This window comes from Grammomys surdaster, unplaced genomic scaffold (assembly GCF_004785775.1).
Source record: "Grammomys surdaster isolate TR1022 unplaced genomic scaffold, NIH_TR_1.0 242, whole genome shotgun sequence".
Classification (NCBI taxonomy): domain Eukaryota; kingdom Metazoa; phylum Chordata; class Mammalia; order Rodentia; family Muridae; genus Grammomys; species Grammomys surdaster.
The window spans coordinates 10,306,463-10,332,629 of record NW_021604687.1 but is presented as its reverse complement, the minus strand read 5'-3'; the positions used below and the strand labels follow the sequence as shown (position 1 = coordinate 10,332,629).

Sequence of the window (26,167 nt, the reverse complement as noted above, 5' to 3'; positions counted from 1 at the left end):
AGATTCTTAAAGACTTATTCTTGTTGCTGACAGTGGATAGTATATCATCCAACACCATGTCATGGTAGCTGTGGTCTTTTCTTGTCCAATCTTGACTTCAGTGAACCACAGAGAAATACGCCACATGAGAAAATTAGAAGATGTGTCATTTTCTGTATTTGACAAACATTTACAAAGCAGTGGATATGAAAAGAATCTCTGAAGAACATATCTTTGGGAAAGGAAAAAAATTCTTCAGATTACTACTTGTTACCTTATAGTATCATATTTTTATATTGCTCATATTACATGGGCATATTAATATATTGTAGAAGTACAAATAATATAAAACTATTACCTATATATCTCTTGTGCATTTGAAATTTAGAAACTGGTATATGACTAATGTTCTTTCCATTTAGAGAGCAGAGCTGGAGTTAAGTATTATTCTGGAGTTTTTAAATAATTATTTAAGATTCATCTATTTTGTTTTACGTATGCAAATTTTTTGCTTGCTTGCATTTATGTGTACCACCAACATTCCATGTGACAGGCAATGGATTGTCCCATGCCATCATGCCATTGCTGGGAATCTAACCAAAGTCCTTTGCAAAAGTTCAAAGTGCTCTTAAACACTAATCCATCTCTGCAGTCTAAGTCCCAAAGCGTTTCTGCACACAGAATATCAGTGTGCAGTTACTGTAAATGTATGTTAATCAGAGAATTAGATGCTTGGCTCTGACAATTGAAATGAATCTATTCCTTTGCTAGATTAAACATTTTAGGGCCAGAAAAATAATATAAATATAAAATGTGTGATTCATCATGTCATCTTCATGGGAACATTATAGGATGGTCTCTTCCACTAACTTCACGTTATTTCTTTACATGCATGCATGCATGTGTCTCTATGTGTGGAATATAAAAGTGAACTTGAAAATATAATTAGGTACAAGTTTTTCACAGGATTCTGGGTCAGTGTAAGCATTTTTTATCTTTATCACAAAGCTGATTTTAAAGTACTGAATTAAATCAATTGAATAATAAAATGATCCCAGTAACCAGACCAAATAAGTTACATAAGCACTAAAGCGAAGACTGTTGAGAGAAACTGTAAAACTTTCTGGGTCCGAATGATATATAATAACACTTGGGATCTTGTTTTTGACAATGTAGGGTCTCAACCAGGAATTCCCAAGCAGAATATCATTGTGCTCATCTTCAGCATTATATATCTTTCATAATGTATGGAAAAGAGTATTTGTCTTAATGTCACATGTTCTCTCTTTTTGGAGGCTCTTAGCTCCACATCATCTGGTGTGATTACGTAGCCTTTAAAAACTACGGAAACCAGGAAAGCAAAATCGGACCACTGCAGGATAGGGGTGAGTGTGGGAGCAAGAGACAGAAGAATAGCAGGATACCATTATCTGATCCAGGAAATGGGAAAGACAGCATTACTTAGTAAGGAGGAGGCAGGTACACACAGAAGAAGAGAAGAAAAGGGTAAAAGAAGTAGCAGGACACAATTTATCAAAAAGGAAAGTGGAAAAATGGGTGGGTTCTTAGTTGAAATTGGAGGGAGGGGTATATACAGAGAAGAGTGGAGTAAGGTAAAATAACAATCTGAATGGCTAGAAAAAAAAACCATACAGAAACATGTCATTAGTGATTTACTTTTCTTCCCTACAAAAGGAAGGGAAAGTAGTAGTTCTTTAATCCTTAACTGGTATTCACAAAGGGTTTTAATATGATGGGAAGTGAACTGGAATCCATCTAGGACCATTTATAACTGTAATAGTTAAATTATTAATAGTGTGTAGAAAGAACACTAATGGTCTCCCAATGTACCTGTGTTTTCAGTTCTAAATTCTGAGGGTATAAAAATTTTTTTTCATGGAGAAAAAAATTAGAAAACAATTAACTGAGATAGACATTTTGGTAATTAAAATAGTGAGATAATCATGAATTATTACTGTGCTTACATCAGAATTATGAGGCAAAACATGGATAATTGCAAAAGAGCATGGTAAAATTATGGAGTATCAGACAGATTTGCCTGACTTGTTGAATTGCTTCCGTGATTACTCCCCAGACCAACTTGCATTTTGTACAGTTAGATGGATATGATTAATATTCTCTACTCATCACTCCTGTTTAGTTAACTATTCAATGAGAAAATTGAAATCAATAGGATTGGATTTGTAAGGCATTCTACTAAGGCACGAGGCAAAGTGTTCATTCCGAACAGATATGACTGTGTAGGCATTTATTATCCTACTATCCTACTATGTGTAGGAATTTTTATATCCAGCAGATACATGGGTGGTATATAGAAATGTAGGCTATGATGTACAATCTGGAATATCAGAAGTTGAAGAGACAGATTAACGAAGAATTAGTAGACAAAGTAGAATGATGATATAAACAAACTGTTCAATTAATCCCATGTTTCACGTATACACTGTTTTTTCCAGATATGTGAAATATACTTCTACTACGCTCTTAAGATGAATATACTCTCCACTTATGTCCTCATTAGAGAATGTCTTTTATATCCAAGCTGGACTTGGAGTTCTAGCCAATATATTTCTCCTTTTTTTCTATTCTTCCATAATACTAGGTGACAGACCTAAGCCCATGGACCTGATCTCCTGTCAACTGACCTTCATCCACATAATGATGATCCTCACTGGAGGGGATAATATGTTTGCAAAGATATTAGAGAAACTAAAACTTGGAAATGACGTCAAATGTAAGACAACTTTTTACATAAGCAGGGTGATGAGAGGCCTCTCTATCTGCATCACCTGTCTCCTGAGTGTGTTCCAGGCTGTCACTATCAGTCCCAGTACCTCATTGCTGGCAAAATTTAAGCATAAAGTAAAAAAACACATCATCTATGCTTTTTTCTATCTTTGGTCTTTCAATTTGTCGTTCAGTAGTAGGTGGATCTTCTATGTTGTTGGTTTTACCAATGTGAGTGATACCCACCAGATGAAGGTCACTAAATCCTGCTCACTCGTCCCCATGAACTACATCATCAGGGGATTAAATTTAACAGAGACAATGTCCAGGGATATATTTCTTGTAGGAATCATGCTGACCACAAGTGTGTACATGGTGATTATCTTGCGCAGACATCAGAGGCAATGCAAGCATCTTCACAGCATCAGCCACCTGAGAGCGTCCCCTGAGAAAAGGGCCACCCAGACCATCTTGCTGCTGGTAGTTTTCTTTGTGGTCATGTACTGGGTGGACTTCATCATCTCAGTCACCTCATTCCTATTATGGATATATGACCCAGTCATCCTGAATGTTCAGAAGGTTGTGATGTATGCCTATCCCACAATTACTCCTTTGCTACAAATAAGTTCTGATAAGAGAATAATCAGTGTACTGAAAAACTTGTACTACAAGTGCCACTAGATTTTCTAAAAAATAATAATAATAATAATTTCTCTTTCTTTAAAAATGATTCACTTATTTTTATTTATATGTACAAGTGTCACACCTGTTCTAATTTATTGATCCTTCTTAAACTTCAATTGTTCAAGTAACAAAGTGACATTCTTCATATGATTCAAAATAAAGTTTGTGGTATCACATACATATATTCTTTAGACATTACAGATACCAAGTACTATAAGCATTTTTTAAGAGAAAAAAACATTTTATTTGTCTTCCAGATTTTGGTTTCCCTCATTCAGAATTATTGTGTCCAGCCCTATCTATTTATGTTAAAATTCTATAATTTTATTTTTATACATAAATAACATTTCATTATATAAATATATGACTGATCCAAACTTTGATTCCTCTGAAGCCCTAATATTAGGCTAAACCTTGCAAAGTCTTCCACAGACAAATACAAAGAATTAGTGTTCCCTTTGTGCTATCATCAGAGCCTCTGAGAAGGTGTTGGTTTGGCTCAACTCCCACCCTACCACATTTTCATTATCCAGCTCTCAGTTGATATACAAGCCTCAACTACAATTGGTTTAAAACCCCAGCTTAGACCTGGTTGGACTGTGATAGAGGAGCAGTAGGAAATAGGCTTGGACTCAATGGCACAGGAACAGACTCTTGATTGGACACATCTAGCAGAGTTATTAAAAGCAACTAAAACTCAGAACATCATAACACTAAAATGTGTCTGTTTAGCAAGAGACACCATAATTGGAATGAAAATATAACCTATAGAGTGGGAAAAATATCTACCGGCTATCTCTCTCTCAGAGGGTGAATAACTATAGTATGCAAAGTACACAAAAATAAAACATTAAGAAAACAATGACCTACTTAAAACTAGGGCATGGACTTAAACAGAGTGTTCTCAAAAATTGCAATACAAATGCTGAGAAAAAATGTTCAGCATCACAGGCTATCTAAAAAAAAAATAAAATAAAAACTAACTCAAATTTAGTCTTACTATAATTATTTTTTTACTCTTTTATTGGATATTTTTTTACATTTCAGATGTCATCCCCTTCCGAAATTTTTCCTCCCTAGAAATTTGCATCCCATCCCCCCTCCTCCTTTTTGCTTTTATATCATTTTAATTACATGCAAGTATTAAGGTCAGTTCTAGCTTGAGAAACTAACAATATAATAGATGCAAATAGTCAAGGAACAAGCAAGAAAATAAATACAAATAGTCAAAGAACAAGCAAGGCAATAAACAAAGTTCTAATTTTGTGAGGAAACGCCAGATTGATATTCAGAGTGGTTATACAAGTTTTCCATACCTAAACATAATAAAAACAATATCTAGCAAACCAACAGCCAACATCAAATTAAATAGAGACAATCTAGAAGCAATCTCACTAAAATCCAGTACAGAAGTCAGGAAGTTGGAGATTTATAGCAGTGGGGGATGGGGAACTGGAGGTAGCCACCAAAAAGTCCCAGATGCCAAGAAAGCAAGAGGCTTCCAGGACCCAACAGGGATAACATTAGCTGAAATACTCAACAAATGGGAGAGAGAACCTGTAGAGACCATATCTAGAGTTAGACAAGGCCCTGGGTTGAGGGATGGGGCCACTCACCCATCTCAAAAATATTAATCCAGAATTGCTCCTGTCTAAAGGAAATGCAAAGACAAGCAGTGGAGCTGACTGAAGGAAAGGCCATCCAGAGACTGCCCCACCTGGGGACGCATCCCTTATGCAGCCACCAACCTCAGACACTATTGCTGATGCCAAGAAGTACTTGCTGACAGAAGCCTGATATAGCTGTCTCCTGAGAGGTTCTACCAGTTCCTTACCAAAACAGATTTGGATGCTTGCAGCCAACAATTAGACTAAGCATAGAGACCCCAGTGGAGAAGTTAGGGGAAGAACTGAAGGGGCTGAAGATGTTTGTAACCCCATGGGAAGAAAAACAGTATCAACCAACCAGACCCTCTAGAGATCCCAAGGACAAACCATCAACCAAAAAGTACACATGGAGGGACCCAAGACTCCAGCTTCATAAGTAGCAGAGGATGGCCTTATCTGGCATCAATATGAGGGGAACCCCTTGGTCCTGTGAAGGCTTAATGCTCCATCATAGGGAAATACTAGGGTGGTGAGGCGGATTTGGGTGGGTGGGTGGGGAAGCAGCCTCATAGAAGGTGGAGATAGGAGGGATGTGATAGAAGGGTTGTGGAGGGGAAACCAGGAAGGTGGGAAACATTTGAAATGTAAATATATATAATATCCAATAAAAAAAATTTAAAAAGCAAGACCTTGAATTTAGGTTGGAATTATTTCCTTACCTTCTAATGTGCATGTGTTTTATCAACAAGACCTCCAAAGATGCTACTCTCTACTTACCTTCTGAAATACAGTACTGTCATCAATAAAGTGGATTAGCATGATATCTTCAGGATGAGGAAGAGGATCAAGATCCCTTTGAACTAATAAATGATGTGGGGCTGGAGAATTAATGTACTTTGAGGTAGAAATGTAAAGATTTACTCCTGAAATTGTCAAATAAAAACAGAATTGATTTTGGTAGGTTTTATCAACAAATATTTTTAGAAATCATAAGTGAGGTCACTATAAGATTACATGTATCAGGGGATATATGAATCGGCTCAAAAAAAAAAGAAATCACATCTGGTTTGTCAAGCGCAATCATAGGCACTTCCTCACTGAGTTACTCATAATCAACCATCATTCTCTGTAAATGAATACTCCACCATGGAATTCTCCATCTGTTTTCTACAATGGCCTGTAGTAAAAAATATTTTCTAAAAAAATCCAAGCACAGGGTTTCTTCCCACATTAGACCATTTATATTCACAGATGAAAACACACACACACAGACACACACAGAGACACACACACATACACACACACAGAGACACACACACAGACACACATATACATACACACACATACACACACACACAGAGACACACACACACATATACACACACACATACATACACACACACACACAGCCTTTATATTTTTGTATGCTTTAAATAACACAATGCAGCTGCCTACACTCCATGCTGTTTGAATCTACTTCCTATCTATAACCGAAATTATTACTTACTATGTTTCATCTGGGCTGGTCTTAGCTCCAATTAAGTAGCCACCTAGGTAGGTCAGATTTTCTTGGCCCTAGCTCATGGCAGCTCTCCTTGTTCCTCTCTTGCTCGTACTTCTCTATCCTGTGGAGGCTTTTTCCCCTCTCTCCTCTTGGTCTCAAGAGCGCAGATCTCAATCACACCCATGTCTCTTCTCCCCAGCTATTAGCTGCTGACATCTTTATGTACCAATCAGAATTAACTGGGGCAGGTTCCCTCAGTGTCTTACGTGCTAACTCTCTTCTCTGTGGGGAAGTTTTGGGGACCCAAATTGCATTAGAATATAAGCAGCATTAGGCAGACCCATTACACAGGTCAAATCATATATACTGTTTTGTGGGAGTAACCATTACCTCTGCACCTTTCTAGTCCTTCATGTTGCAACTGATTTCTATAATCCCTCTGGGAATGTAAAATTGTTTTTTGATCAGTATTTTTCCTGGTAAGAGCAACTCCAATGGCCTCCATTTGTTTTTTTCTAACCATAATAGCCCTCAGACAGCAGGTGAGGGAACAAATGTGGGGATTCTGCTGTGAATGAGAATTCCTTAAAAAGGCGGTGTATGGTTGTGAAAAAAAAAAACTCCTAGAAAGAGTCTGTGTTTGCAGACACTTGTGGACAGATTGGCATTTCAGGACTGTGGAGAAACTGGACTTTTGTAAGATCAGAGACTCATGACATTATCTTAGCCTCTGGAACAGCCATTCTTTGTCCTACTCTATATCTGAATTGCTACTTCATAATGCTAGGTAGAACGAAAACGTTTTAGAAGATATTAATAGAAAGTAACATTTCATTATAATAAAGAATTCCTATTCAACTATCAATTTAGCAGGATACTAGATTCCACCAATTCAAATAATAAGAATGTCAGCAGATAATGTCTTGTGACTGTAAACAAGCTTCTCCTGTGTTAGGGTTCATGCCTCTCTCCTATACCTATTAATGCATTTTAAATTTGCCTTGACTTATATTTGTATTTGTTCTATAAACCTACAAAATAACTATTTTAACATTAGAACTCATAATTGTTGGGTAATATCAATCTGTTGCTGAGCCACTATCACTTGTGACATAAGTGCTCTTTCTTTTGTTGACCCATCCATCTTCTAAGACAAATATCTTAAGGTCACATATTGGGATGATGGAAATAAGCAGACCTTGAGGTTGGGGCCCCATAGTAAATCAGATGTTAGCCATAATCTATCAATCACCAGACAACCATCAGCAAATACTTCAAGGTGAAAGTCACGATGCTTTTGATGTCTCCCAGAATCATTGCCAATTCAAAATCAATATCCAATAGGGCTGGAACATCTGATAGTTTATTTTTAATCAGTGTATAGTCACCCAAGTAAAACCCTAGAGGTTCTTCTTGAGAGTAATGGGGAAGTGTTTACCAGCAAAACTCTTGATTCAAGTTTCAATATGTGTGTGCTAAGAACTGAAATTGAGTCCTCTGAAAGAGTGCAAGGGTTCTTTACAACTGAGCCATTTTTCTTCTACCGGAAAAATGAGATTTAAACAGTGAATCCATTTAAATAAATTAAATGCCCTGAGAGTAAAAAAGCTTTTCATCAACATTAAACAAAAGGGATCTCAGGTATACCTTATCCTTCACAGTAATACATCTTTGGAGAAGTACTTCAGCAAACTCTTGATACCACACATTTATTTTGGATGTCATTTTTAGTCTATAAATCTTGCAGCTTCCCCTACTCAGCCAGAATGACCCTTGACTTAGGCACCCTGCCATGTGCCTGTTCATCTGCAGTCCTCTTCCTCAGGGCCTGAGGAAACAACTGGTCCACAGATATCATAGTATCAATCTGAGTTTCAAAAGAGTAGTTCCAGGAATGTAGATGCTCTCCATGACCTTCATACCATCAAAACCTGCACCATATGTGCTACTCATATACTACTAAATTCATTACCTGTTTCTGGAACACAAATTTTGTGTGGTGAATTCTCAAGAATAGTTTTAAGATTTTTAACTCAATTATGCTAGTGTCTTCCCAATCACCACTAATTTCTCAGTCTCTGTGGATAAGAATAGAGAATTCCAGGAAAAAAAAAAAAAGATTTCACTTTAGTAGTTCTGATTTCTTGCTAATAACAGCTGATGCATCAGCCCCAGCTAATCAGAACCATAGAATCTCCATTCAATAACAAATGGCCCTGATAGAGTCTTTAATCTTTCCTATGAAACTACAAAAGCCAGGCCTCCATCATCCACACTGTTCTCTTAGGTTCCAAACTCCTATAGAACAGTCCACCAAGATCTCAACATTCAGTGGCCTTGCTAATCCAAAGGTCCAGTGTATTTCCTCAGTCTTTCCCAAAGCATATAGTCAGGTCACTCAAAGGAATACACCAATATCATACCAACCTGACTTGGGCTCACTATTCATGTGACAAGCATAATGATCAAAAGTGAGTTGAGGAGGAAAAGAGTTATTTGGCTTATACTTTCATATGATAGTCTTTCACTGGAAGAAGTCAGGACAGAAATTTGAAGAGGTCAGGAACCTGGAGGCAGGAGCTAATCTAGAAGCCATGAAGGGTTGTGGCTTACTGGTTTGCAATATGCTTTCTTTTAGAATCCAGGAGCACAAGCCCAGAAAAGACATCACGTAACTCTCATGTCGATCACTCAGAGTACCCTACAGACTTGCTTACAAATAGGTCTTTTGGAGATATTTTCAGTTTCTTTCTCTTATTTTTTTTTCATTGATTTATTTTATCAGATTCACATCCTGATCACAGCCCTCCTCCCTTGGAGACATTTCCTTAATTGAGGTTTCCTCCCGTCACATGACTTTAGCTTCTGTCAAGTTGACATGAACTATCCAGAACATGGATCTACTTTCATTCTTTGAGTAGATATCAAGTAATTCAATGCTAGTTTTGAAGAAAGGCGCTAATTACACACCATGCCTACCTATAGCTTCCTCATTTCCATGGTTACTGTATAGGAAAATGACAAGTCCCCTACTGAGTCTCTCTGTGTCTCTCCAACTCCCTAACATTATCTTCAGTTATCCAGACTCAAAGTAAATGTTAGAGCCAAGATCCAATGCTGATCAGTTAATTATGTTATCTCTGCTGCAAACGGGGAGATATAAAAAGAAAGACAGAAAAATGAAAGAGGTAGTAGTGTGTGTCTGTGTTTGTGTGTGTGTGTATGTGTCTGTGTGTGTGTGTGTGTGTAAGAGAGAGAGAGAGAGAGAGAGAGCCCTCAAGACTGTCCAAGTGCTCAAGTTTCTGGAGAAAGGCAAGTATCCTAATTCTCACACCAAAAAGTTTACAAGCCTAGGACAAAACTCCTGTTGGGTGTTAAAATCAACCACTGTTAATGGATTCCTCTTAATCTGTATCTTCTAATCCAGTTGTGCATTTTCTTTTATATGAAACTGTGTGTCTTTGAATATGATACATATTTTTTTAGGATGCTGATGACTTCTTGGTCAAGTGTTCCCTTGATTAGAATGAAAGGTTCCTCTTCTGATTAGTTTTAGTTCAAAGTCCATTTTGGCCAGTGTTAAGATAATGACACCTCCTGTTTTTCTGGTTCCGTTGGAGTGCTTTTTTTTTTTTATCCCTTTACTCTAAAGTGGTACCTATTTTAAAACTAAGATGGGTTTCTTAGAGAAAGTAGATAAATTTATTTCTTGATTCAATCAGTCAGTCTGTGATTTTGAATGGAGGATTGAGTCCATTCATATTTGAGTATTTATTGAAATGTGTGTTTTAGTTCTGGACATTCTACTGTTGGTTTTTGGTGTTGTTTTCTCAGTGGTACTTTGTGTTTTCATACTTATAATTTCATATTTTTCACGGTTTCTCTGCTATTCTCATTCCTAACTTCAGCCCAAAATAATCTTTCCCATATTACCTTGTGTTTGATAACTTGAATACACACACACATACCACACATACACACACACACACAAACCACACACACACACAAACCACACACACACACACACACACGCTGTCTATCTCTTTAGTTCAAGTATTGTGGACATTTGTTCTTATTGCTTCAATCACAGCAGTAGTTTTGCTAGGTGTACTATGTTAGATTGACTGTCATTTACAACTTGAGAGGCATTTCGGTAGATACTTCTGCCTTTGAAAGTTTACCTTGAAAAATCAGCTGTTCTTTCTCTATTAACCCGGAATTAGGAAAGTTTACTTTTCCTTTTGATGAGATTTCTTTGTCACTTGCAATTTTTTTCCTCATAGAGCTTTCAATCCAGGTTTGTTTTGTATTATTAGTGTTTTATCTATAAGAGGCATAAAGAATTTTGTTTCTGCTCTTGTCTTTTTCTGCTCTGTGTGATCTTTATATTTGTATGGGTGTGGTTTTGTAGCAGTTTTCTTCTATGATCTTGTTGAAGGCCTTCTCTTTGCCATTGACTTGGGATACTTCTCTCTGGCCTGTACCTATAATTTCAAGATTTGATTTATTTTATGGAGTCCTGCATACACAATACTTCTACACACTCTATCAAGTGAACAACACTTCCAGCCCAACAGACTGATTTCTGCTGATAATAGAGTTATATTACCTCCTATCTGTTTGCTTTGTAAGAAAAATAGCTTTCCCCAAGGATATTTAGTAGAGGTAACATTTTCATGATTTTAGCAAAAGAGATGTTAATTTTTAGGTGAATCCATGAAGCCACTGTCAAGCACATATGGAGGACACCATGAACATTTTAGAAGCAGGATGGATGTAAAATGTTTTTCTACTTCTTTTAAATAGGATGCTGTTGTTACTTTTGTTGTCCACAAAGGTTTGTATCAATTAATACACATGCACATAGTTAATGCCTGGAGAGGATAGCTCACACATGGGAAACCCAGAGCTCAGCTGTTCCTACTCTACTCTTCTCCTGGAATTAGGGAAGTTCACTTTTCCATTTGATGGAACCACTTTCTAACAACCCTAAAGTCAAAACTGCCTTCTCCAGATGACATGATAAGTATGTGTGTAGAGGGAGTTGAGCTAATAACATTTCTCCCATATAACTAATTCTTCAGGTCTTATTCCACATAGATGTCTTTCAAAGGTCCAGATCCGTGAGTGTTTCTTTTTCTCTTCATTATATTGAGAGCTGTAAGTAGGTGTTAGAATAATTCTGTAATAAATGATTAGAGAAGTCTCTGCTTGGAATTTTACTTTTCAGTTATATTATACCATAAGTAAATAAAAGAGATGCTTTCAGACATAAAAATATCAGTGTTATGATTAGGAACAACATGGATTTCACTTCATTTGAATTCTTATTGTGTATGCAACAGTAGAAGTCGGTATTGGAAAGAGGATAGAGCTCAGTAGAAAAATGAATAGAGAAAGAAAAGGCTCATAGGGTGAATGTGATCAATGGGTATTATAAATTAAAAGAAAATATCATCAAGCCCATTACGTTTTACAATGACTGTACACTGATATATATTTAAAATATAGCTCCAGTCTCAACCTTTTCACAAGCATATCTGACAGAAGATTCTCTTGAGAGTGTGCTTTGATGATTCTAAGATTATGGATCCACTTAGGTATGGACAACTGTGTTAATATTCCATCCCGATATCAAAATACCTGGGATACCTTAGAGGGTAAAAAACAAAACACACATTTATTGGTGTGCAGGAGTGCATATTAAGGTACATTTAAATTGTAATTTGTATTTTCTCATTTTACTGCTTTTCCCAAGGTAACTGACTATATGCATTTATTTATATGGAATTTAAGCTAGGAATATAAAACAAATGTTAACTAATTTAGTGTTTATCGATATTTTTCTAGTCTGGTAAGTTTAAGTATACTTAGGAATGGTCTCTGGCACTATCGTCTGTATTTTTCTATACATATATGCGTGCATTCATCTGTGTATATGGACTATACTAACAAAATTGAAAATAAAATTAGGCTTCTCACGAGATTCTGGGCCAGGGTTGTTGATTTCTATTTCTCTATCACGAGCTGACTTTAAAGTACTAAATTAAGTTAATTCCATAATAAATTGATCCTGGTAACCACACCAAATAGAAAATATGGGCACTAAAGGAAAGATTGTTGAGTGAAACTACAAAACATGTGTGGGTGCTGATGACATATAACACTGGAGACTGTTTCCATTGCGTGGGAAGGAATCTGTTTTAAACTAGAAATTCCCAAATGCATCACAATCTGGTCATCTTCAGCAAGTTCATGTTTGCCATAAGGTTTGGAAAATAGTGATTCTCTTAGTGTTACATGTTCCCTCTTGTTGGAGGCTCCAAATGCTACATGCTCATGTGTGATTACATAGTAACTGCAGAAACTAGGAAAGGAAACGGGAATCATTGCCAGAATGGGATTGGGGTGGGAGCAATAGAAAATCAAATCGCACAGTACAAGTATTTTAACCGGAATATAGGAAATGAGGACTTCTTAGAGTGGGGGAAAATAAATACAGAAGAAAGAGGTAGGTAAAATATCAACATGAATGGCGAAAAACCATATCTTCTCATTCTATTAACAACTTACAATTTCCTTCAAAAGGAAAGTAAAAACAGTACTTGCCATGGAAGCTGAGAGTTAGTTTTTTAAACCTGGAGTTATAGTGTCATAAAAGGTGATGGAATGGGAATTAAATTGGCTGCCATCTATGGATATTTATAATCATAATTAATGATTATAGGTTGTGGAAAGTACACTATTAGTCTCCAACTGTATCTAGCCTTAAATTCAGATTATGGATTTCTTGGGAAAAGAAACACAAAAATAGATGAATTGAAGAAGACATTTCCTAATTAATATAGAGGGAGTATCACGAATTAGTACTGTGCTTTCATTAGAATTATACGTCCTGACATAGACGGTTGTAAAGTAGAGCTCAGTAAAATTATGGACTCACCTCAATTTTTTTATATCTTTTGTGACTATTTTCCAAATCAACATAAGTTTTATTCAGGTGTACAGATAGGATTAATGTTCTGTGCCCACCACAGCTGTTTTGAGTGTTAAGTATGAAATGAGGCAATTTAAACAAACAGGACTCGATTTCTAAGGTGTGAGACATGGGCTTAATACAAGCTCACAAATTATGAAATCTGTATAAATATGTGTGAGTGCATTTATTGTCTATAATATTGTGTTTATACAGGACATACGTGGAAGGCACATAAAATGCAGGCTATGATGTAAGATCTGGAACATAAAGAGTTAAAGAGACAAGCCAATCTTCGACTAGTATGAAAAACAAAGTAAGGATATCGTCATATTATCCAGTGTATCACAAGCTTGATGTATACTCTATTTTTTTCAGATATTTGAAATAAACATACACTATGCTGTTAAGATGAACACAATTTCACTTATGTCCTCATTTAAGAATGTTCTTTATTTCCAAGCTGGACTTGGAGTCTCAGCCAATATGTTTCTTCTTTGTTTCTATATTTTCATAATCCTCGGTCACAGACCTAAGCCCACAGACCTCATCTCCTGTCAACTGACCTTTGTTCACATAATGATGTTCCTCACTGGAGGGGACATTTTGCTTACAGACTTGTTTGAGTCACTGGACATTAATAATGACTTCAAATGTAAGGCAACTTTTTACATAAGCAGGGTGATGAGAGGCCTCTCTATCTGCACTACATGCCTCTTGAGTGTGTTCCAGGCTGTCACTGTCAGTCCAAATCCCTCACTGTTGGCAAAATTTAAGCAAAAACTAAAGAAATACATGATCTATGTTTTCTTGTGTATTTGGTCTTTCAATTTGTCCTACAGTACTAACCGGATCTTCTATGTTCGTGGTTTTACTAATGTGAGTGAGACCAACCAGATGCAGGTCACTAAATCCTGCTCACTCTTCCGCATGAGCTCCATCATCAGGGGATTGGTTTTTACAGTGACAACCTCCAGAGATGTGTTTCTTGTAGGAATCATGTTGACCACAAGCACATACATGGTGATTATCTTGTGCAGACATCAGAGGCAATGCAAGCATCTTCATAGCATCAGCAACATGAGAGCATCCCCTGAGAAAAGGGCCACCCAGACCATCTTGCTGCTGGTGGTTGTCTTTGTGGTCATGTACTGGGTGGACTTTATCATCTCATCCACATCAGTCCTGTTGTGGAGGTACGACCCAGTCATCCTGAGGGTTCAGAAGTTTGTGATGTATGCCTTTCCCACAATTACTCCTTTGGTACAAATCAGTTCAGATAACAGAATAATAATTATGCTGAAAACATGCATTCAATGTACCATCAGAGTTTTATTTTTAAGGAATCTAAATCCTAGGCTACAACAAAGAAGTAATCTCAGGCAAGAATCTAAATATTAGGCTAGAACAAGGAAGTAATTCAGACAGTTATCTAAATTTTAGGCTAGAACAAGGAAGTAGGCTTCAGACATGAAAATGGCCTTGGGCTAGGACAGGGAAGTAGGCTCAGATACTTTGGTCATCCTGATAAGCCCTTAGAAACAGTGATCACAGGGGTGTTCATGTAGTGGGTTTAATGCCTTGCTTTTTCTTTGACTATTTGTGTTTATTATATTGCTTGTTCCTTGACTATCTGCATCTATTGTATTGCTAGACCCTCAACCTAAAACTGACCTTAATACATGTATGTAATCAAAATGGTATAAAAGCATAAAGGAAGGGGGGTATAGGATAGGCTGTTCTGGGGAGGGGAAATGAGGAAAGGGGGTGACATCTGTATTGTAAATAAAATATCCAATAAAAAAAGTTTTTTCTCATTTTTTAAAAAAAACTATTAATTTATAATGTATTTATACCTGTGAGTTTTGGGCCAGCATGTACATATGTGTGCATTCCTGGTACCCACAGAGATGAAAAAATGACATGACATCCCCTGAAATTGAACTTACAGATGGATATAAGGAATCATTATGTACAACGCCAATTATTTTTTTTCTAAAATATAGTTTCTTTTAAGCTTTAATGTCCCTAGCACATAGGTAGCAGATGTACATCTCACTCTGCATGTGGATTCCCCCAACAAGTGGTGCCTCTGTTCCTAAAGCTGCTGCCTGGTATGGAATCTATTCCCCAACAGAACTACTTTTCTAACCTCAGCTGGAGAGGATGCACCTAACTCTGCAGAGACTTTATGTGCCTGGGTGGGGTAATACAATGGGGTGGGGCACCATCTCAGATGAGAAAGTGATGAGGGATGGGGATTGGAACCCTGTGAGAGAGACCCTGGTTGAGATTTAAATGAATAAATTAGTAAATAAATAAATTTCCTTAAAAACTAAACTTTAATGGTTCGGGTAGCAAAGCAGGATTCTTCACATGATTTCATTAAAATTTGTGGTGTTTACATTCTTTTGACATTTCTGTTGCTAAGTACTATAGTGTTTTTAAGTTCATTGTACACAGTAAGTTGATATTTCTACATGAATTCTTTCTTCTTTTAACTTTGTAAAATGAATATTCCCTTGCTGCTGAGTTTACTCAAAAGATCCTTGCTGATAGTGACTCTTTAAGCATTCTCTTGAAAAGATTTGAATCTGCTCTCTTTCATCAAGAACAGTTGAAATATTTTACTGTAGCTTCAATTCTATTCCCTAACTATAACTTCTCTGGATACATAAAAATATTGTGAATTTAAGGTTCCAATTTTTTTTACTACAGTTACTCAATGACTCTTATATGAAAATATTATGTGCTTGTTTATTTGTAATTTATTTAATTTATGCTTTTTAAAATATTATAAGTAAATAAAAATTGTTTAGATACACATACATGTTGTAAATGTGTTTATTGTGTATCTGTATGCATGTATGCATGTATGTGCACAGTTGAAGTATGTATGTATATTGGCACATGGAAGCCAGGAGACAGTGTTGGCTGTCACTTGCTGTTTCTGTTTGTTGTGCTGTTCATTCACCTGCTGTCTTAATAGAGCATCTCTCTCTGTGACCTCTGTCAAGATGGTAGTCCAAGGGCTTCTCCTGTCTCTGCCTCTCCAGCTCTGGGGTTAGAAATATTCACCACCGTAACCACCATTTCAAAATTATGCTTTTTTTATTGAGAAAATTTTTTCATACAATATAGTCTGATTAGGGTTTCCCCTCTCCCTAGTCCGTCCTCACCTCCTACCCTGTCCAGTTTGACACCATTTCTTTCTCTCTTTAGAAAAGAAACAGGCCTCTAAGTAATAATAATAAAATAAACAACAAGATAAAAGAAAAAATAAATGAATGACAACAGGACAAAACACACAGTAGAAAAAGTGCCAGAGCAAAGCACAACAAACAGAAGGAGAAACACACAAGTTCTCACACAGGGATCTCGTAAAATATAAAACCAGAAGTCCTAATACAGACGCAAAAGATCAGTAAGACTCCATTACAGTTGTTTTGTGTTGGCCATCTACTGCATGGCATGGACCCTACTCTTAAGAGTGGATAGTTTCAAGGCTCTTTAAGAGAAAACTAAATTTTTATTTGCAAGTGGCTATGAAAAGGAGACAGCTTCTCAGTTATGGAGGGGATGTGTATCCACTACTTCTGTTCTAGGAACCCACTAGGTACATAACTGTTCAGTCCCTGTGCATGCTGTCACAGACTCTGTGGTGTGTTTAGAAGACTTTTTTCCTTGGTTCCCTCCATCAATTTTGGCTCCTCTAGCCTTTCTACCACATCTTCCAAAGAGTTACATGTGCTACGAGAGAAAGTATTTGATGGAGACTTCCCATATAAGGCTGACTGTCTTAATGTTCCTCACTCTCTTCATATTTTCTAGCTGTGGGTCACTGTATTTATTGCCTTCTTTTGCTGGAGGGAGCTCTGACAATGGCTGAGTGAGACTCAGATCTATGAGTCCAGCAGAATGTCATTAGAAGTTACTTTATTGCTATATTCTTTTACAAAAACACTAGTATTTGGTTTTCTCCTTGGTCCTAGGACTATATAATAGTCTCATGTTCTTGAAAAACCGAAGCAGTGCTGGGTATGGATTCAATCTCATGGATTTCATGCTTTAACTCAAATTAGATATTGGTTGGTTACTCCCACAAGCTTTGTGTCACTACAGCACCTGCATATCTTTTTTTTTTTTCATTTAGTCTTATTTTACACCCCAAATATTACCACCCTCCCGGTCTACCCTCTGACTGTTTCACATCCTACAGCTCCTCTCCTTGTCTCCATAAGGATTTCTCAACACCCCACCACCAACCCTCCAGCACTCCCTACTCCCTAGGGCCCCAAGTCTCTCGAGGGTTAGGTGCATTTTCTCTGACTGAGTCTAGACCAGGTAGTCCTCTGCTGTCTATGTGTTGGAGGCCTCATATCAGGTGGTGTATGCTGCTTGGTTGGGTGGTCCCGTGTCTGAGAGATCTCAGGGTTCCAGGTTAGTTGAGACTGGTGGTCTTCCTACAGGGTCACCCTCCTCCACAGCTTTTTCCAGCTTTCTCTGATTCAACCACATGGGTCAGCAGCATCTGCCCATTGGTTGGGTATAAATATATGCATGTGACTCTTGCAGCTGCTTGTTGGGTATTTTGGAGGGCTGTCATGATAGGCTCCTGTTTGTAAGCACACCATAGCATCAGCAGTAGGGTCAGGCCCTGCCTCCACCCCAGAGCTGGATCCCAACTTGGGCCTGCTGCTGGACCTCCTTTTCCTCAGGCTCTTCTCAATTTTTGTTCCTGCAGTTATTTCAGATAGGAACAATTATGAGTCAGAGTTTTTGACTGTGGGATGGCTGCTCCCATCTCTCCACTTGATGGCCTATCTTTATGCTGGAGGTAGACTCTACAAGTCCCCTCTCCCTACAGTAAAGCATTTCATCTAAGATCTCTCACTTTGCATCTGGAGAGTCTATCACATCCCAGGTCTCTGGTACATTCTGGAGGGTCTCCTGACCTCCTACTTCTCGAGGTTGCCTGCTTTGATTCTTTCTGTTGGCCCTCAGGGCTTCAGTCCTGTTCCCCCAACCCAATACCTGAACATATTCCTTTCTTCTACTCCCTGTTTCCTTTCCTACCCATGTCCCTCCTTTCTCCTTACTGTTAATGCTTTTTTCTCCCACTCAAGTGGGATTGAGGCATCCTCACTTGGGCCCTTCAGCTTGGTAAACCCTTTGAGTTCTGTGGGCTATATCCTAGGTATTCTGTACTTTTCTTGGCTAATATCCACTTATTAGTGAGTACATACTATGCATGTCCTTTTAGGTCTGAAGTACCTCACTCAGGATGATATTTCCTAGTTCCTTCCATTTGCCTTCAAAACTCAGGATGTCCTCATTCTTAATAACTGAGTAGTATCCACATCAAAATCCTAACAAAATTCTTCAAAAACATGGAAAGAGCAATTTTCAAATTCAACTGGAAGGGCAAAACACACTATATAGTGAAAACAATTCTTCACAATAAAAGAATGACTGGGGGAATCACCATCCCTGATCTAAAGCTATACTATAGAGCAATAGTGATTAAAATCTCCATGGTATTGGTACAGAGACAGCCAGGTTGATAAATGGAATAGAATTGAAGACCCAGAAATAAAACCACACACTTACACTTGATGTTTAACAAAGAAGTCAAAAATATACAATGGAAAAAAGAAAGCATCTTCAACAAATGGTGCTGGTCTAACTGATCATCTGTATGTAGAAAAATAAAAATAGATACATATTTGTCACCTTGCACAAAGCTCAAGTCCAAGTGGATCAAGGAACGCCACACAAAACCAGATATACTGAATCTAATAGAAGAGAAAGTAGGAAAAAGCCTTGAATCCATTGGAACAGGGGGGACATTTTCTAAACAGAACTCCAATGACTCATGATCTAAGATCAAGAAAAGATAAATGGGACATCATGAAACTGTAAAGGACACAGGAAATAGGACAAATCAGCAACCTACAGATTGTGAAAAAACTTCACTAAACTCACATTAGATAGGGGGCTAATACCCAAAATATATAAAGAACTCAAGAAGCTACCCACCAAAACACCAAATAACCCAATCAAATTATGGGGTATAGAACTAAACAGAGAATTCACCACAGGGGAATCTCGAATGACTGATTAACACTTAAAGAAAAGTTCAAAATCCTTAGTGATCAGGGAAATGCAAATTGAAAAGACCATGAGATTCCACCATACACCAGTCAAAATAGCTAAGATCAAAATCCCAGGTGACAACACATGTTGGCAAGGATGTGGAGAAAGAGGAACACTCCTCCATAGCTGGTGGGATTATAAACTAGTACAAACTTGTTAGGAGCCGCGTTCGCCATTGCAACATGGCGCCGGTTTCCTGCTTCCTGGTTCTTCTTGAGAGCCTTGCTTGAATGTGCGCCTGCGCAAGGCGCGAAAACCAGTATGCTAATTTGGCGATATCATAAGAGCCAATGAGTGTGTGGCACGTCTCCTAGGGCTCTATATAAGCCACAGGTTTTGGGGGCTTGGGGTCCCTCACCTCACTGCCATCTAAAAGAGCTGTACAATAAATTGCTGTCAGAAGAATCCTGAGTGTGGCGTTCTCCTTATCGGCGAGGCTGCGCGCCGCACAAACTCTCTGGAAATCAATCTGGAGACTCCTCAGAAAATTGAAAATAGATCTACTTGAAGATTCAGTTATACAGCTCTTTGAAATAAACCCAATAGATGCCTCACCAAGCTACAGGAGCACATGTTCCACCATGTTCATAGCAGCCTTGTTTGTGACAGCCAGAAGTTGGGAAAAACCCAGATGCCCCACATCATGAGAATGTATACAGAAAATGTGGTTCATTTACACAATGTATTACTACACACCAGCACATCTTATAGGCAGGTCACCATTGTTGACTTAAGGTTTTGTACCTGGGTTGATTTTATCTTTTTCCTTTTGTAGTGTGCATGGTATGTTCCAGTAACATAAATGGACATCCACAGGTGTGAATACTTTAGTCACCAGCTTGATTTCTATGTTAAATGAGTTGTGTAAGTGCTGTCTTCAGGAATAGGGTCTTAATGGAATGTTGTAGAGAACACACAATGGCCATGACAATGCTTTGCATTGTTTTTAAGTTCCTTTTGGCCAGCACTATCATGAGATATAAACAATTCCCAGTACTGGAAGCTTCATTTGGGGCACTGTTTCTCCCGTTATTTTGTGATTTTATTTAGGTTGCTTTTATATATATATATACTTTTGAAAATTACTACTGTATTAAGTTTCCACATTGTTGTGTGTAATATTAAAAAATAATCCACACTACTGGCTGGCGGTCTCAGTCTGTTCCCAGCCTGAGATAAGGACCACCAGTTTCCACTAGCCAAAGCCTCTACCATCATGCTGCCTGTGCCTCTCCAGAGCTCTGAGATAGCTCTCTTAATCCCTGCATGCAGCTGTCGCAGTTTGCTCTCACCAGCCTATGCTCTGCTTTCTACTTTTCCCCTGGAACTCCTTGCCCAATCTTCCCATCCCAAGGCTTGGCCAAATTCTGCCTTGGCTAAGTTCTTTCCCTCTAGCCCACCTGAGTTAACTTGGAATGGAAAAGAACAGACAATCTTAGTTTAGAATCAAAATAGATAACACAATCGCTGAGCGTGGAATATATCATCCTAAATTCATCAGCTATTCTACCTGGTGGATTCTGCCACCAGATCTCACAGTCCCTGGCCTACATTTTGTCTGCTTTCACTCCTCTCCTGATCAAAAAGAGGCACATTCCTTTCCCTATATTCCCTCTTCCTCCATCAGACCTGGAAGGCCTGCCTCCTCCTGACCCAGATTCTTGTCATCTTTATTACCCAATCAATCCATTAGGGAAAAATTCTGCTACACCATATGATTCTTAATGTTCCTTAGTTTAAGCATTTCTATTCTTGCACCACTTCCTCTTCCCAGGTTGATACTCTCATTTCAGTCCCCTCATCAATTTATATCTGCACATTCTATATTCCCTTCCTAAGGAGACCCACTCTTCTGTGCCTTCCCTTAATCTATACCTAACCTCTGTGGTTATGTGGATTATGACTTGCTTATCAATGACTTAATAACTAAAATTCACATATAAACAAACATATATCATATTTGTCTTTCTGAGTCTGTGTTACAAACTCAGAATCCATAACTCAGAATGTGGTGTTCTAGTTTTAGCCTTTTATCTGCAAAAAATCGTTTCTTTTAATGGCTGAGTAATAATCTATCATGTAAATAAACCACATTTCTTACTCATTAATCTGTTGATAAATATCTAGATAGTTTCCAATTTCTGAATATTATGAATAAGCAGTGTCTCAGTAGGAGGATGAAGTATCATCTAGGTATATGTCCAGTAGTGTTAAGTTATGTGTTTAAGTAGACCTTTTCTCAACTTCCCGATTTCCTGATTTCAATTTTCTGATTCCTACTATGAATGTATAAGTTTATCCTCCCAAAAGCATTGCTTGAGTGTTCTCCTAACTCCACATAACTGCAAACATGAAGTACCATTGCTATTATTCATTTTGACCATTATGCTGCTATAAGGTTAAATCTCAAATAGTTTGTATTTGCAGCACACTAAGGACTTGGGAAGTTGACTATTTATTAATGTTTCTCAACCATTTGACTTTCTTCTTTTGAGAATTCTGTTTAGGTGTGTATCCACTATTAAATTTTTATTGTTGTTGTTTTCTTGATATTCAGGTTTCTGTGTGTTCTTTATATATTTTGGATATTAGCCCTGAACTGGTTGGTTTTTCTGTCAACTTGTCATAAAGTAGAAACATCAGAGAGGAAGAAGATCTCAATTGAGGAAATGCCTGTAGGAGGTCCATCGTAGTGAGTAAGGCATTTTAATGATTAGTGATCGATGGCAGAGGGTCCAGACCATTGTGGGTGCTGTCATCCCTGGGATGGTGGTCCTTCATTCTATAAGAAAGCAGGCTGAGCAAGCCAGGGGAAGTAGGTCAAAAAGCATCACCCCTACATTCTTCTGAATCAACTCCTGCCTCCAGGATGCTGTCCAATTGAAGTTCCTATCCCGAATCTTTGAAAATTAACAGCAATGTAGAAATATAAGCTGAATACATCCTTTACTCCTCAACTTAGTTTTTGTTCCTCATGTTTTGCCAGAACTATAGAAGCCCTGAGTCAAGTCCTCTCTCAGATGTGTAGTTGGTAAAAGTCTTTCCCCATTCTATAGCTACCAAATTAGTCTGAATGATGTTGTCTTTTCCCACACAGAAGAACTTCAGTTTGCAGGGTCTCACTTATTTTTTGTTCTCATTCCCTGTGTAATCAGTGTTCTGTTCTGAAAGAGGTTTTTTTTCTGTAAAAATGAGTTCAAAACTACTCCAACACTTCTCATTTGTCAGGTTCAGTGAATCTGGTCTTGTTTTGAGGTCTTTGATCTATTTGGAGTAAAATTTTGTGTAGTGAGTAAGTATGGATCTATTTGTATTCTTCTGTATGTAGACATTAAGTTTGACCATTATCACTTGTTTAAGATACCATGTTTTTTCCCTTTTGTATTTCTTATTTGATTAAAAAAAAATCAGGTATCTATTTGGATATAAACTAATGTCTATGTGATCAATTTGATCCCCCTAATGAGTCTGTTTCTTTCCAATGCTGTGAATTTTTATTGGATATTTTATTTACATTTCAGATGTCATTCCTCCCTAGAACCCCCTATTCCATCCCCCCTTCTTTTTGCTTTTATACCATTTTAATTACATGCATGTATTAAGGTCAGTTCTAGGTTGAGGATCTAGCAATACAATAGATGCAAATACTCAAGAAACAAGCAAGACAATAAACATAAATAGTCAGAGAACAAGCAAGGCATTAAACCCAATTATGTGAACACTCCCATGATCACTGTTTCTAAAGGCTTATCAGGATGATCAAAATATCTGAGCCTATTTCCCTGTCCTAGCCCAAAGTCATTTTCATGTCTGAAACCTACTTCATTGTTCTAGCCTAATATTTAGATTCCTGCCTGAAATTATTCTTCGTTTTAGCCTAATATTTAGATTCTTGTCTGAAATTACATCCTTGTTCTAGCCTAAGATTTAGATTCCTAGCCAGGCAGTAGTGGCACACACCTTTAATCCCAGCACTTGGGAGGCAGAGGCAGGCAGATTTCTGAGTTCGAGAGTTCAAGGCTAGCCTGGTCTACAGAGTGAGTTCCAGGACAGCCAGAGCTACACAGAGAAACCCTGTCTCGAAAAACCAAAAAAAAGAAAAAAAAAAGATTTAGATTCCTACCTAAAATTACTTCTTTGTTCTAGCCTAGTGTCAGATTCCTGCCTGAAGCCTACTTCCTTGTCCTTAGCCAATGTCATAGTCCTTGCCAAGCAGCCCATTTTCTTGTCCTTGGCCCATGTCAGATTCTTCCCAGGCAGCCCCAAAGGCTCTCCTCCTCTCCTCTTTTTTTATTTCATTAACAAGACTGAGCCTGTCTTAGGTCATTCTGACAAAAATGCCTTCCTTACCCATCATGGAATATGCATTGTCAAAAGCAATGCACTTATGTCTTCGGATGGTAAGACTCTGTGCAGATTTGTACCCGTCCTTGGCTTGCCAGCCTGTTAATTTAATAACTCTGTCCAGGGATCCATTTTCAGTTCCAAGCCATGTACTTTGGGTCACAACATGTTGATGTTGTTAAAGACAGGCTTTAACACAATGGGCAGGAATAAAAGTATTCCCAGGACAAAAAGAGCTAGCAGGATCAAGATATATGTGCCATTCTTGAAGCTTGACCAAAATAGATATATTGACCTCAGGCCATGGGTAGTTTTATCTGCAGTGTTTACTGTATCAATGCTCAGTAGAGCAGCATTCTTGAAATTCATAAGCACACTATGTATCATTAAAACATCCAGAGAGGTGTTAGAATTATGCCAAAATACACTGCAAGTGTCTTTAAACTTCTTCCTAATTATAATGACTACCACTGTAAATTTTAGAACTAACATGAATTCGATAGTATTTGGCATGAAACTTTTTTTTCTTTTTTTTTTAATTTTTTTATTGGATGTTTTATTTACATTTCATATGTTGTCCCTTTACCCCATCCCCCACCCACCCAGGAACCCCCAACCCCCTACCCCTCCTCCTTCTTCTCTGTTGATGTAACCTCTATCTACACCCCCACTCCCACCTCCCCACCCTCAAAATTCCCACCCCCTGGGGCGTCCAGCCTTCATGAGGTCAAGGTTCTCTTCTTTCACCTATGCCCAGCAGGGCCCTCCACTCTTACATATTCAGCTAAAGCCCTGCATCCCTCCCTAAGTGCTCCCAGGATGGTGGTTTAGACCCTGGGAGCTGTGGTTGGTTGGTATTGTTGCTCTCCTCATGGTGCAGCAAATCCTTTCAGCTCTCCTTCAGTCTTCACTCTAACTCCTCTATTGAGAACCCCATGATCAGTTCAATGGCTAGTTGTGAGCATCTGCCTCTGAATATGTCAGACTCTTCAAGACCTCTGAGGAGACATCCATATCAGGCTTTTATCAGCATTGGCATGACACTTGAGATGGCTCCTTACCCTTAAATTCTGAACCTCCTTCCAGTAATTTGAATAGGATAAGAGCATCAATCTAGTCTTCCAAATACCAGTCTAAATCCTCTTGTATATTCAACACACAAGTAACATATTTGCTAAATGATTAACAAAAGAAATAGTTGTCTTAACTTCTTGTGTCACAGCAATTGCAGAAGCAGTGGTGCTAGCAATTAATGTAATTAAACCTGTTATACCAGCAATAATCAAGCCCACTACCCTCTTGCTTCTGCTTAAAGCCTGACTCATTTCTTCCAGTACTTGCAAGTTATTTTTAAAATACCAAGGTTCTGTGATACTCAGGGCACTAAAAAACTGGTTGATAGACCTCCATAACTGACATGCCAGATTTCAAAACACAAACACAATTAGAAGGTGTACAATCAATGCAACTTACATTAAATACTGTAGAAGAAACAAAAGTATTTTTAACTTGACAATTAAAAGAGCCTTAACACATGTGCTAACACCTGTTTGAAATCCAGATCATGCCCCAACTTTATCTCTTGCTAATATAACATCATAGAGAACTGCAGCTAATTTTCATATATGTCTCTGAAAATGTCCAGAACCAGACTTCCAAATGAAGACTGTTGTTTCCAATATTGGATTGATTTCTAGACCCGCCATGATTGAGTCCAAATAACTGGTCACATTTAAGAACAATACAAGAGTCATTATAACTTCTCTTTTTGATTCTCTGATCCACAAGATCTAAAAACTTGAGGCAAGGCAACTTGTCCCGTCAAGGGTATAGGCAAGCAAAGGTGGGTCAGGAACATATGCCCAGTGTAGCTTCCCAGTCACCATTGTCAGGGCATCAGCAAGCTCACAGTCGGCATCATTCTTTGTCCAGGTATCAGCATGTCTCACCCATCGCTCTGGCAGCCACCATGCTCCTTCAGAATCCTGCAGAAAAAACACAAACATGCCCTCTTCCCCATAATTAATACCTGATCGGTATCATGCCTTAAGCCAGTAAGTGGATCCTTCCCTTTCACCTATGCATAAGTATGCCTAGTTGTAGAGTGCCATAGACACTCAGCAGAAAGTTCCTTGGCATCCAAATTTAAAAAAAAAAAAAACTTTAAAA

At 38.0% G+C, this 26,167-nt stretch overlaps 1 protein-coding gene and 1 pseudogene across 1 annotated transcript; both read left to right on the top strand.

Moving 5' to 3' along the window:
• Window positions 1-2,508: 2,508 nt before the first annotated feature.
• On the top strand, window positions 2,509-3,408 carry LOC114627049 (vomeronasal type-1 receptor 90-like). Its single transcript, XM_028774718.1, has one exon. The coding sequence runs from the start codon at window positions 2,509-2,511 to the stop codon at window positions 3,406-3,408; it is 900 nt and encodes a 299-aa protein (XP_028630551.1).
• A 10,501-nt stretch (window positions 3,409-13,909) lies between these two features.
• LOC114627041 lies at window positions 13,910-14,829 on the top strand (annotated as a pseudogene).
• The last annotated feature ends 11,338 nt before the right edge of the window (window positions 14,830-26,167 follow it).